Consider the following 13999-nt stretch of genomic DNA (forward strand, 5'->3'; position numbering starts at 1 on the left):
GTGAGTGTATTAGACTGTAGTCTTCGTGTTTACCATGTTAAAACAAGCTACGTGGGATGAACCGCTAGCTAATAGCGCTCTGAGTTACCAGAACACTCAGGGTTCCTCAGTGTAGCTCTGTCAGGCGGCATTTACAATCCACTAGCGCTGCAGTTAGCAGCTAATGCTAATGCTGCTGCACCCAGCCTTACTGCTGGAAAAACTTCACTGAAAACTCCCTCTTTGACAAAATACTGGAATTCTACGGAAGCTTCTTGCTTTTTACACCAAAATGTATGTTTTTCAGGAGAGAAATCTGTGTAAATTAACATCCAGCCCTTATTTGACTTAGAAAAAATATCTATATATCTTTTTTTTTAAGAATTACAATTTTAGACAACATTAGAAGGGAAACATGGCGACGCTCAGATTATAATTATTAAATGCAGATTATAATCTGGTGCGCCTTATGTATGAAAATAGATCTTCACTGATAGTGCTCCTTATAATCTGAAAAATACAGTAACCACTTGTGTGGAACTAGACTGGCATTCCCAGTTGGAATGGGCTAGAATCGCCACTGCTAGGGCTATATTATGTTCAAATAAAAAATAATGCAAAAACTGTAATTAATGAAAAAAATGCTAAAATAGGTAAAAATATAAAATATATTTTCCTTAAATGAAAAAAAAAACTATGAAAACACATGAATAACTAAAATCTGCTTTGTATATTTTGTGTTTTCTCTACTCTGACATGTGACCCAGCATATGAGTATGGCAGGCAAGGTTAGATAAGGATTAACAGAAGGGATTTTTCACCCCTTGCTCTCGGATGGCACGGCACAGAGTGTGAACTGAGATGACACCTCAATCAAATCACAGAGTCACAGCACTGAGGTGTTTGCAAACTGCCAAAAGAGCTCAACTGCACTGCGACTTCCACCACTCGTAGAAGCTCAGCCTGCTTCTGCGTAGCGTACTTTACAACTGAACGAGATATTAAGGCATCGTCCTGATTCTAATACGACAAAAACAAGCATCTGTATGGCCAGCAAGACAACTTAGCGTGGCTAACTCTTTCAAAATGTGGTGTAGTCATCCAGGTCATGCATTTCATACGTGGCACCGGTCAATATCATCATATCTATACTATCTTTACTCTCCCTGAATGTTAGCATTATTAATAGTACTTTCACTTGCACATTTTAAGCCTACATTTACACTAGCAGATGACAATTTATGTCTGACAAAAATAAAAAATTAAATTAGACATAACAGAATCAGAGGCTTGGTGAAATAGGGGGAAATTAAAGGGGGATTTACACCACTCTTATCTAATGGTGGTATTGTTCCCATTTACTGCCAAAAGACACAAGAGCAGATACAGAATAAACTAAACAGTCATTAAACAGAGACATTAAATAAAATAAACGTACCTACAGAAAACCAGGACATTTAGATATAATAAAAAATAAAAGAAAAAAGAAAAATCACACACCCGCCGTTAAAATAGTGTCTGAGTTTATGAATAAATCTACACTGATGTGTGTGGTGGTCTGGAATTGAGGTGTGTTCAGGTAAATTTCTGGCATGTTTCTATCTTGGTTGCGGTGGTGGAAGTACAGATGCGTCACTGACTGATTAAAACCCTGACAACAGTCAACAATCAGCCGCCCAATCCTATCATAGCCATGCATGGTTCAGTAAGAACACCTCTTTTGGTGGGGCCAAATTTTGGTCCTTTGGTTTGAACAAAACTGAAAACTGAAAGCACCCTAACTCTCAATTTATTGTTTGCTACATTTAAAAAGTGTAGAGGTTTTTAGCTGGAGTTTTTATTTTTATCCCATTTTCTCCCCAATTTACACAGCCAATTACCCAACCCACTCATTAGGACTCCCTGTATCACTAGTGATGCCCCAACACACCAGGAGGGTGAAGACTAGCACATGCCTCCTCCGACACATGTGAAGTCAGCTACTACCTCTTTTTAAACTACTGCTGATGCATCATTGCTGAGTAGCATCACAGTGCACTTGGAGAAAAGCGCAGCGACTCGGTTCTGATACATCAGCTCACAGATGCAACCTTGTGCTGAGCGACATCACCCTTTGGAGTGATGAGGGGAAAAGAGCGCCATCTACCCACCCATAGAGAGAAAGCAAGCCCAATTGTGCTCTCTCAGGGCTCCGACAACTGATGTTAAACTGAATGAACGGGATTCGAACCATGAACAGGTTAATCTTGATGGAGTGCAAACAGAACTATTCATGCATTAAAGGCATTAAACTGGCAGTAGCTTCAGATAGTGTTTACGACAAGACTATAGGCCATTTAACGCTACTATTTTTAGTTAGCTTCTGCCTTATAAAATACAGAACTGTGATGGGACTATAGCACAGCAGGCACATGGACCTAAAGGCCTATAGACTGTAAAGTTTAATAAAAAACTGGATTATTGCTTCATCCAGCATTATTTCAGGTTTATATCTCTCCCAAGTCACGTAAAGATCATGCAATGGGCTGTTCTTCGCATCTCTGCTGGAGAAATGTCTGATTTTTTAATCCTTAACCAGAAAAAAAGAAACCCTGTTCGTCTTTCTTTACAGCTGGCAAGAGACGCGTCTGGAATACCTTAGTACTTTGTTCTCTGGTTGCCTATTTGGTTCTCGCCGCAACCGCAATATGCGCCTCCTCAGCTGCAGAGGTCTAGCTGTGAAACATGAGCAAGTAGTGCGTGGAGTCGGCTAGCCAAAACATCCCTCACGGAGCCTCGCTGGCCTGAACAGAACCGCACCGGAGGAGGGCAGGTGTCACTTTCAGATGCAGCCACAATAGCAGAGCGCACTTCTTCTTCCTCCTCCTCCTCTTCTTCTTCCTTCCCAAATGACTCAGGTTTTTAGCAAGTGACAGTATTACCAGCGTCACCGCCGGCTTCCGCTATGGCACCCAGGGAAGACAACTCCTGTTCACAGCCCCCGAAGTGGTCAGACTCAAGGGTGGTGGAAGACGTTGCGTGTGATCTTTGTGACTCGGCCTCATGAATGAGCAGTCGCACGCTGTAATACTATGCTGGCTTCACAGATCTTACAAACTCTCAATCGCACTTGACAGCTTTGGGGTCGTTTAAAACCTTTAGACACATATTTTCACACAGCCTAAACCTTGAGTCAAACCAGGCATTTGTTATTTTACTAGGAATTCTATTTTAATACTAAATAGAGCCTCACTTTTCTCACAAAACATGGCACAGATTTTATCGTATTTTTTGCACGGGGTTATAAGGTGCACTATTAATAAACATCTATTTTCATACATATGGTGCTCCACATTATGCAACACTAAATTATTAAATTTCCAGATTTTTACTAAGGCTGGGTGCAGCAGCATTAGCATTAGCAGCTAACCGTTAGCACTAGTGTTTCATTAAGCCAGGGCAATATGTTCATTTTATTCAAACATATACCTATAAATAGCAAAATCAGAGAAACTGATTCAGAAACTAAAGTGGTCTCTTATTTTTTTTCCAGAGCTGTATATATTTAAGTGAAATTACTGATCTGAACAACCAATGATTTATACAGGAAAATCTCAAAAATGTACAGGGGTTCCCAAACATTTTATACCACTGTAGCTGCGTACAAGAGGCAGGTTGGGACCATGGATTCATGCTGTTGGTGCCAGCTTCTGACTGTACCATCTGTGTGCCTCAGCAGAGGTTAATTAACCCTTTTCAGTCTTCAAAGGTCGAGTGTTGGTGAACCTGTGTCCACTGCAGCCTCAGCTTTCTGTTCTCGGCTGACAAAACTGGAACCCGATGTAGCTCATCTGCCTCAAGACTATGCGTGATAGGGAAAGTGTGGTAACCTTCTCACACAAAATGTTAATTTTACTAATATGGAAAAACAAAAAAATAACAGGAAACCGGAAGTTTCAATAATACTGAAACAGGATGATGCATGATTTTATAAATTTACTGATTCCACACATGATTGGACGATTAGGTAATTGCCTGAATGTGCATTGCATGGTGAGTGTTTCTATATAGCCATTATTATAAAAATATGAGGTCACTGCCAAGCATGAGGGTATAAGGCCCTCAGCAATAGATTGTGGAACAGAATGATTAATCCAACTTTTCCACACATTTCAATTAAAAAAACATTATTTAAGCCAAAAGCTCTTGTGTCTAGATCAATTACTAGTTATTTTTATTTTTTTTAGATGCACAAATCTGCTTACCCTGCAGGTTGTATCTGAATGAGCTTTAGATGATCTTTCTCTGACCTGAAGTGGGATGGCTGAGGGAAAGAGATTTTTGCTAAATCAACATTACGGAGGATTAGCTCAAGGTAACCTGCTCAGCACAATCTGTGGTCCACATCTACTCTCTCTCTCAGTGGTGTGGTCTGATTTGCTGTTGTAAGCTTGACCGTCTGTTCAACAGGTCTTGTGTCCTGGCAAGTTGCCTTTTTTAGCCCTGCCTTTTTTAAGTTTTAAAGTTTTAAATCAAAAGATACCATCAATACCACATTTTCTGCACTATAAGGTGGACCTAAAATCCTTTAATTTTTCTAAAAATCGACAGTGCGCCTTATAATCCGGTGCACCTTATGTATGGATTTTACCAGTCAGCTTGTAAGGAGCAGTAAAGCGGTTAGCGGCTAATGCCACTTGACAGAGCTTCACTGAGGAAACCTGAGCGTTCCGGAAAGCCAGGGCAATATTAGCTAGCGGTTTGTTCCTCATAGCTTGTTTTAACACAGTAAACGCACAGACTACAGGCTGATATACTCACTTATGAGCAGCGAAAGAGCTAGCGCTTAGCGTGGTTAGCGGATAATACTGATTTTGCTACAGCAGTCCTAGCTGCTAGTTTAGCAGCAGGCTACAGGCCAATAATACTCACCTCTAAATGGGAAAATAGAGAGCATGGTTATAGCGTCTAATGCTAACACTGCTGGAAAACTACACTGAAACTCCTGGTTAACTTCAGTGAAGTTGCTTTCCTGCTCCTTACAAACTGACTGATGATTTTTGGGAAAATTTAAGGAACTTAAGTGTGCCTTATAGTGCAAAAAATACAGTACTCTATTTTTGAGTACCTTTAATGAATAAAAACATATCAACCATTCTCTATTTTGGAAGAAATCTTTTTTTTACATTAAAAAGATGTATTTTATTTAGACTTTAGAAAAAGCTTCAAATAAAATAACTTACAATAGTAAAGAAAATCCAAATCCAATAATTTATAAAGAATGCTTAATATATGGTTATTTGTTGTAAGGGCTCATTTAACATTTATTGGACTATCTGAGTGTAAAGGCCTTTGGTTTTTGACACGTTTATGGCAAGCAAAAAGTCACTTAAGATTAAATGATAACAGAAGCCAACTCTTTCAAATACAGCTTTAAAACTGATGGAAACAGCTACTTCCCAGCTGTGAATGTGTTTATCATTAAAGTATACCAAAGAGTCTTAAGTATCATTTTCAATCAAAACACACTAAAGATATACCAGTAACATTAGTAGCCCTGAAACATGCCTTTATTAAAACACATAGAAAGTATTAAAGGAGAAAGGCAAAGAGAAGCTAAACCATTTACTGTTCTTCATTACACAACAGTTAGTTCCAACCTCATAATATAATTGGTGGAGAATTGTTCTAACCGTGATGATATTTGTGATAACAGCACGGCCTTCTCACACTAAATCTGTATCACTCCGCGGACACGTTGCGGAGTAACGGCATATACACACAGGACATTTTAGTATCATCACCCCAAGCAGCAGCAGCATTAGCTTAGCGCAGGCTAGCGCCCAGCCACAGCATGCTCTTGTTCAAGCTTTCTTGTCTTTTGTGGAAAAAAGAAAAAGGAAATCCACCAGTCACCTCGGCCGCAGTCTGATAGCCGGAACGCTAACCAGCCAGGCTAGGCTAAGCTAAGCTAATGCTAAGCTAAACCAAGCTACACTAACCTAACCACAGTCAAGCCGGCTAGCTAACCTATAACACCCAGAAAACAGGCAAAAATGCTCGCAAACACGCAGCTTTCACATGTAGATGGCTCCACGAAGCAGGAGAGGAGAGTCTCAGTGTTATTATAAGGTCCTAACGTTTACTAAACCCCTTAATCCCCAATTTTGATTTCAAGCTAATGTATAAACCATATGCGGTAAAATTATTACATCATTTCAGAAAAAGAACATCATACCGAACGTAAAACATGGTGGTAGTATGATGATCTGGAGCTGATTTGCTGCTTCAGGATCTGGATAACTTGCTGTAATAGATGAAACCAGGAATTCTGCTGTTTATCAGACAATCCTGAAGGAGAATATCCGGCCTTTATTACGAATATTCTGTTCGTGACCTCAAGCTCAGGCATACCTGGGTTCTGCAGCAGGACAATGACCCAAAGCACACAAACAAGCCCACCTCTTACTTTTGTCTGATATTCAAGTTTGTTTGATAATTGGAAAAATATCAGTATGACAAAAAAGCAGAAACGTTAGAAATCTGTGAGGGGCAAATACTTTTTCACGCTACTTTTTATAAATGCAACTAGATGATTTTATTTATTTATCCTTTATTGCTAGATTTGAGTCATAAAAAAACTTTTAAGGTCATGTAAGTTAAATAATAGTTTAAATTTATTTTTAAGTTACACTATGATTTTAAAACATATTAAGATCATAATGTAACTGTTTCACAAATTGTGAAATTAAATGCTAAATTGTGCTAACATTCAAACCTATCAGAGCAGCATAAAATATTATATTTTTTAAACACTGATTTAAGATGATTCAACAAAACATCTGAGGCAAACTAGTGCTTCAAATAAATCACAATATACAACATTTTCAGCCTTTCAGGAAAATCAGTTTTTTTTTTTTACATAAAAAATACGAAAATAAGCTCAATTTAGATATTAAATTCTACTGTGAAATCAAATTATGCTGTTCAAAACATAGTAAATCCATTAAAGCACACTTCAGAAAAAAAAAAATCTAAAAATGATTCTGTCATCCATTCAAAAGATCAGGAGTGTAAAAGCTACCCTGTGCATCTCAAAGTCCACAAGTCAGGAGCAAGTTAAACAAGAACACACCAGTGCTGACAGTGATCAATGAACGTTTATTCTACAGACACACAGGACACCATCTGTTTCCCTCTTTTACAAACCTCACAAATCCTTGTCATCGCTTGACGTTTGACAATGTACCATAACTATGTCATGAAGTATCTCCCTGCAACACTCTCTCTATCAGCTCTCCCAGCATTCCAGCTCCGTCCTGACTCCTCCTACTCAACTTTATGACCACTGACTTTAGACTTGATAATAAAACACAGTGGATCAACACCAGCAGATGACATGTCTCTCCATACCATCACTGATCATCAGTAAATTTCACATTTCATTTGGAAATCAAGGGAGCAGAGTCTAAAGGAAGAGTGAGAAGAGAGAGACACACAGTCCAAACTGCTTGAGGTCTAGTGTGAAGTTTCCACAATCAGTGATGGTTTGGAGAGACATGTCATCTGCTGGTGTTGATCCACTGTGTTTTATTATCAAGTCTAAAGTCAGTGCAGTGTTTTCCCACAAAATCTTACAGCACTTCATGCTTCCCTCTGCTGACAACTTTTATGGAGATGCAAATTTCATTTTCCAGCAGGACTTGGCACACTGCCCACACTGCCAAAAGTACCAATTAGTCTTTTTCTTCTTTCTGAAAATTTCTGAGGTACTGATTTTTGGGTTTCCATGATCAATAATCATCAAGAAGCTTAAAATAGATCACTCTGTGTGTAATACATCTATATAATACATGAGTTTCATATTTTGAGCTGATCTACTGAAATAAAGTAACTTCTCAATGATATTCTTTTTTTTGTTGTTGTTGAGACGCACCTGTAGTTATAAGATTTAATGTTTATTTCAGCCTATTAAAATTAAACTAAGAAATCTACCCACGGATCACTATCCAGTTTTGCCAACTCAAATGACAGCAACCTAAATACACTCTGTGACTCCATTGTCCCCAATGGGATCCGTCCAAATCAAAGGTTTTGTTAGTGTATACACAGCCCATCACACAGGCCGCCCACATCATGCCATGTTTACCACAGCAGCTCTAGCTTAGGGACGGACGAGGACGAGAGGGGAAGCACCTCGACGGTTGTCAACATGGGCTCTTATTGCGTGGCAATAACACAGCACAGCCCTCCACATGCACATTTCCCTTTCCTCAGTCCAAACACTTCAGAGTGTGTGTACATGTGGGAGTCAGCAACCTTCCTCAGGAAGAAAGAGAGATTCAGCGAGGAGAACCGTGCTAGGGCCCAGGAAGGTCCCCCCAGTGCTATATTTGGTATGGAAATTTACCGTACCTCTGCGACGGAGCGGGCATCTGGTGAGTCCTGGTGGTTGGCGAGGATGAGGAACGGGAGAGTGCATAGCTGCGGGTGCTGCAGGGCCAAGTGAAGCTCGGATCGGCAGGCCGCCATCTCCTCGTCTGAAACAGTGCTGTCCAGGACAAACACCACCCCCTGGGTGCCCTGGTAGTAGCGGCTCCAGTACTTCTTAATATTGTCGGATCCTGTGGTAAAAAAAAAAAATAATAAAATAGGTGACGATGAGTTCTGTTTTATTTACTGCAGATAGATACAAGATCGAACCGCACCAAGGGTACAAACGAACCAGAGTTCGTTTTAACCAGCCCAAATAGTGCTGGTGTGAAAACACCCTGAAAGTTACTATAATGATGTAGTTTTAACAGTGGCGTGCAGTTACTAAAGTGGGTACCCCTTCTGCAACACCCCAACCCAACCTAACCCCCCTACAACTGCCCTACACATAGATTAATATTAGAATAACTACATATTTTCTGTCTTGACTTAGTTATATGAACTATAATAGCCCGCAAATACAGCTCCAAATGACAAAAGTATACAATAGACCACAGCAATCAATGCTTAATTTTCCTAGAAGTACATCCCTTCAACAAAGATCACTCATTTGTATGACAACAGTACGCCAGAGCACCCAAAACATTAAGTTCACACAAAAACTGACCAGTCAGGCAGCCTATTATTGTAAATTAGTTTCGCATTGAAGGACAGCCTTTAAAAAGGCTTTTTAATATGATATGACACAATATCTGTCTTATTTGCAGTCTCAGTTCTATGATAGTTCGCTAACTATTGAATTAAGCCAGCATGCGCCCCGGTTTATGACTAAGCAATGCGTACCCCCTTCAGCACAGAGCTGAGAAGGGGGTTAGTCAGCCATGGCCCCGCCCCTGGAGTGAAAATCATGAATCCAATTGGTTAGATTGTCCTGCTAGTAGACTCATTACTGCACCCTTCTCAAAATCAGGAGAAGGGGCACGCAGACACAAGGGGGCAGAAGACATTTTTTTTTAAGTTTTGATTGGTTAGAACCGCTCTCAGTCAGATAAGAGTCCTGTAGCAACTGAAAAACGCTAATACTAATGCTTTGAATTAGTTAATGTTTTTTATTTGAGTTCATTTATAAAATGTATGCTTATAATTTACAATAACTATAATATATGTCATCAAGTCAAGTCAAGTCATTATTAGGCGGCACGGTGGCGCAGTGGGTAGCACTTCCGCCTCACAGCGAGAAGGCCTGGGTTCGATTCCCGGGTGGGGCGACCCGGGTCTTTCTGTGTGGAGTTTGCACGTTCTCCCTGTGTCTGCGTGGGTTTCCTCCGGGTGCTCCGGTTTCCTCCCACAGTCCAAAAACGGCACGTTCAGGCTAATCTGATGTTGGATACAAATTGCCCCTAGGTGTGAGTGTGTGAATGAATGTGTCTGTGTGTCTGTCTGTGTCTGTCTGCCCTGCGATGGATTGGCGGCCTGTCCAGGGTGTATCCTGCCTTCCGCCCGGTGCCGGCTGGGATAGGCTCCAGCACCCCCCCGTGACCCTTAATAATATATGTATAATTTCCATATTAAATATTATGTAATGATTTACATGCGCCTATTGTCACCCCTTCTCTGAAGGGTTAGAAGGGCCTCACTGCACACCACTGAGTTTTAATGACAAAGAGGATCTAAAGTCTTGCAAGCATCTAAACAGAACAGCTCTGTACTAAAATAAAAAAACACTGCAGGTTTTTCATATTTTCACTATTACCACATACAAAGTCCTTGGACTGAAAATAAAGTCCGCATCTGGATTTAGGGCCTACTTTCTGCCAGACTAGGCTAGTGGGAGAGAACAGTATGCATCTCCTAGGGAGAGCTGAATCTCGAGTATGGCAGCTTGTGCCGTGCGTAGTCTACACGTCTATCACCTTTGTACTGCCTGTTTGCTGTCTTGCTAATTTGATCCTGACGTGTCTCCCTGTGCATAAACATCTAACAAACATACAAACGTAAATCATTATTGATACGTTTTGTTGGGAACAAAGAAATCCACAAAAAAAAAACTATTGAAGCTCCAAAATTGAATCTGCCTCATAAATACAGACATTTTCCGAAGAAACTAAACGATGACCAGTGTGTTTGTTTCATTTCAACATTTCCATTGCAGAGGATCTAGAGGAAGGATATTTAGATGTCATGCACCAAACCTTCTCTCAGTTTATGTTTGTTATCTCATTGAAGGAAAGAGAAAGTGAGAGGAAAAAACAAGAGAGAGAGAGAGAGAGAGAGAGAGAGAGAGAGAGAAAGAGAGAGAGGTGAGCAGCTTGTCTTGTGTGCTCTTTATCTTCGTGTGTAAACCACAGTGGCTGTAGCTTCAGCCCACAGGGGGATAAGTGTGTTCAAATCCCCCCACTGGGTCAACAAAGTGTAATTCACTGTGTTCAAGAAATTTGCTCCAAGTAAACACACTGGTCATCACAAAAAGTTACTCAATCATAACACATGGCCCCGTGTTTGAATTGGGAATCGCGGAGTTCTTCGCCTCACGACCACGTCTACTCGAGTACACTTCTCAGAACTGCTAATCACTGTGATCTGCTCTCGTTCCTAAAGCACTAACCTGATTTAGCTCAAGGAAATATCATCCTTTAAATGCGTGTTTATATAGATATACTTTTACTTTTACAGATCTGGACATGTCAAATCCGATCGTTTCAAATGAGCTCCAGCATCGGCTTTAGAATTGGGACAAATGCGATTTATACTCAATCAGAGAGAGTTGGCAATGTCGACTTAGGCTGATTACTATATTATACTCTGCAGCCGGGGTGCTGGCACAACAAGCATGGTCCAATTGCGGTATTATACTATGTAACCGAAGGTGTTTTCACATAAGGCACTTAAGGCACCCGCCAACTCTGACTTTACATCTGCATGGTAGAACAGATGGTAGGAGTGTCTAATAGCACAAGGCAACCCTGTACAAGACACAATGTTGCACAATGGTGCGATGTTCTTTGCTATCTTAAAATAGCATCAGAATTTAGAATTTAGGAATGGTGGTGGTCTGGAAATGAGGTTTGTTCAGGCAAATTTCTGCTGTGTTTCGATCTCGGAGGCAGGAAATAGAGGTGCGCCACTGACTGATTAAAGCTTTTACATTCCGGCCAAAACACATCCATAATCAAAATAGAGAATTTGCACTTTTCAGGCCACACAAGGCACATTTTTTTTCTGCCCTCACGATTCCAAAGACACAAAGACAATGACCAGTGTTATTAACAAGTGCTTTCTCTCCTGCTGCTCCAGGCTAGGCTGTTTACACACTGAAAGCTGTATGTGCAGCATTTACTGCTTGTGTCAATGCAACTCTTTTTTTTGTCTGACAGCTCTGACCAATCAAAGGAGACAAAGAAATGGTCTGTTGTGGCACATTTTGTTGCTTTTAAGGTTTGTGCCTGTGTGAAAACAAACCAAACCGAGGGACAAAACGCTCCAAATAAACAAACTCATCAACTGATTCGGACCACAGAAACCCACTACAGGTGTGAAAATGCCTGGTGCGCCCTGCAAGTTCACACTGTGAAGGTACACCAGCAGCTCATTTAAGAAAACAGCAATGTTATTTTATTCTTTGTTCTGTTTATTGTTGAGGTAAAAGTTCATGGTTTAAATCAGACAGTGGCGCACCTGTATTTCCCACCACCAAGATAAAAAAACACCAGAAATAACCTCAACACACCACACTTCCAAACCAGCACACCCATTTGTGCAGATATAATCCTAAACTCTGTAACTTTTTTTAACGGTGCAGGAGCTAGGTGTGAAAACAGACTGTTGACAGGATGTATGATAGGGTCCTTAAAGACTTGTTAATGTTATTTTTACTGTAAAATCTACTGCAATCCCATGACTTTAGTCTTCAAAACATGAGAAAAAAGAGACGTTTGACAGTCTTATGATGTGTTTTCAACCAATAAATGTCCGTCTTTTCAAGTCGGAGTTCATCAGTCTGTTTGCGCTTTGACATGGTACATCCACACATGCACAGATTCAGGAACTGGAATTTTCAGCATAGGGTACGCATTATGTGGATGCGCCACAGATGAGCCCTGAAACTATGCACAGACAGACAAGGAATGAACTGGTGTGTGAGAAAGAAAGAGAGAGAGAGAGAGAGACAAACAGCCTGAGACTCTGAACTTTTTCTGATTAGCATGTGTTTTTAGCTTATCTGACACAATCATCCTCACAGGCCTCCTGCCAGCCGACCTGTTGCACCTTTTACACAGTAGTGAATGCATTAATCTGGCAACCTGATTGCTGGCCAATGAACTACGATGAACTTGTGTTAAACTGCTGTTTTACACAAAGAATGAAAGTAAAACTACACAGCTTTGTACAGCTGCTAGTCATGATCCATCTGTAAAGACTTTCTCAATCCAAATTTCAAAGCCCCCCTGCAGCCCATCAACATTTTTGCCATTTATAAACCGAACCCACAAGAGCTGTCAGCTGCCATTATCATATCCTTAATATTTAGTGCTGGAGACACAACTTCCTGAATCAGATGCCGGGCATAGCCAATCACATTTTTCAAATCTGATTCTTTTGCCTAAACATGTCACAGATCTGGACGTGCCAAATCCGATCTTTTCAAATCAGATTTGAGTCACTTTCATATGTGGTGGAGGTGGAGTACCATGGTGTACCAAGTAAGGAGCGGGAGTCAACGTTGAGGTTGATCAATTGCAAGGCTTTTCAATCACGGGGTCGTTCAACTGCGAGGTTGTTCAATGAGCAGGTAGAGAGGAAATGATGGTTTAAATAGGGAAGAAAGTGGGAGGAGCGAGGGCGTGGATCAGCTCCCAAAACTAAGCTATAATACATAGCTCCACATATTGTAAATTGACATTAAACTTGTGTCTTACTTGTGCAGTAGAGCTTTTGAGAAACATCAGTTTTGAATACTTAAAGATTGAGTATTTTAGGATCATTTTTAATGTTCTTGGAACAGTTTAAAATATTTAGCTTTGTAAAGAAGGCCATGGTAAAATTGTTGACATATTCTTCAGCTGTTTCTCTGATAATAAAGTCTGATTTCTTCATATATTGTGTAATTTTGGGACAAAGTAAAGCCATTAATAATCAAAGCCTTGATTTAAAGCCTTAGTGATTTATATTATATGTACTACAACTACAGTACAGTACACAGTAAGACACAAATCTAAATACAAAAGTCATGAAAAAAATAGAATAAATATAAATAAATATAAATTAAAAGTAAGAGTCTTGCACAGAGTGTAAAATAGTGTCCCAAATGTGTAATCTCTGACATAACTACATACCCAGTTTGGGTGATATCCAGGGTGTGTTGTTTTTTTTTGTCATTACATTTTCTGTGTTTTTTAAAACGGTATAATACAATGGTGTGAAAAACTGTTTGCCCCTTAGTTTTTTTTGATAATTAAAATATTAGTCAAAGACAACACAAGTAAACACAAAATGCAGTTTTTAAATACAGCAATTCTGTAAAGAAAAGTGGAGCCAAAATTCATCCACAGTGCTGTGAAAGATTCTACACTACAAATGTGGAACAACCACTTATTAGGTTTATGGGGAA

At 40.0% G+C, this 13999-nt stretch overlaps 1 protein-coding gene across 1 annotated transcript in view; it reads right to left on the minus strand.

Annotated features, from left to right (window-relative positions):
- The window catches only part of arl15a (ADP-ribosylation factor-like 15a), a 177777-nt gene that overhangs the window by 92456 nt on the left and 71322 nt on the right, over positions 1–13999 (minus strand). Inside the window, exon 4 of the mRNA XM_007250483.4 lies at positions 8374–8582. Coding sequence (XP_007250545.3) covers positions 8374–8582 — 209 coding nt within the window. The remainder of the gene's footprint in view (positions 1–8373; positions 8583–13999) is intronic.

This window comes from Astyanax mexicanus, chromosome 22 (assembly GCF_023375975.1).
Source record: "Astyanax mexicanus isolate ESR-SI-001 chromosome 22, AstMex3_surface, whole genome shotgun sequence".
Taxonomy (NCBI): domain Eukaryota; kingdom Metazoa; phylum Chordata; class Actinopteri; order Characiformes; family Acestrorhamphidae; genus Astyanax; species Astyanax mexicanus.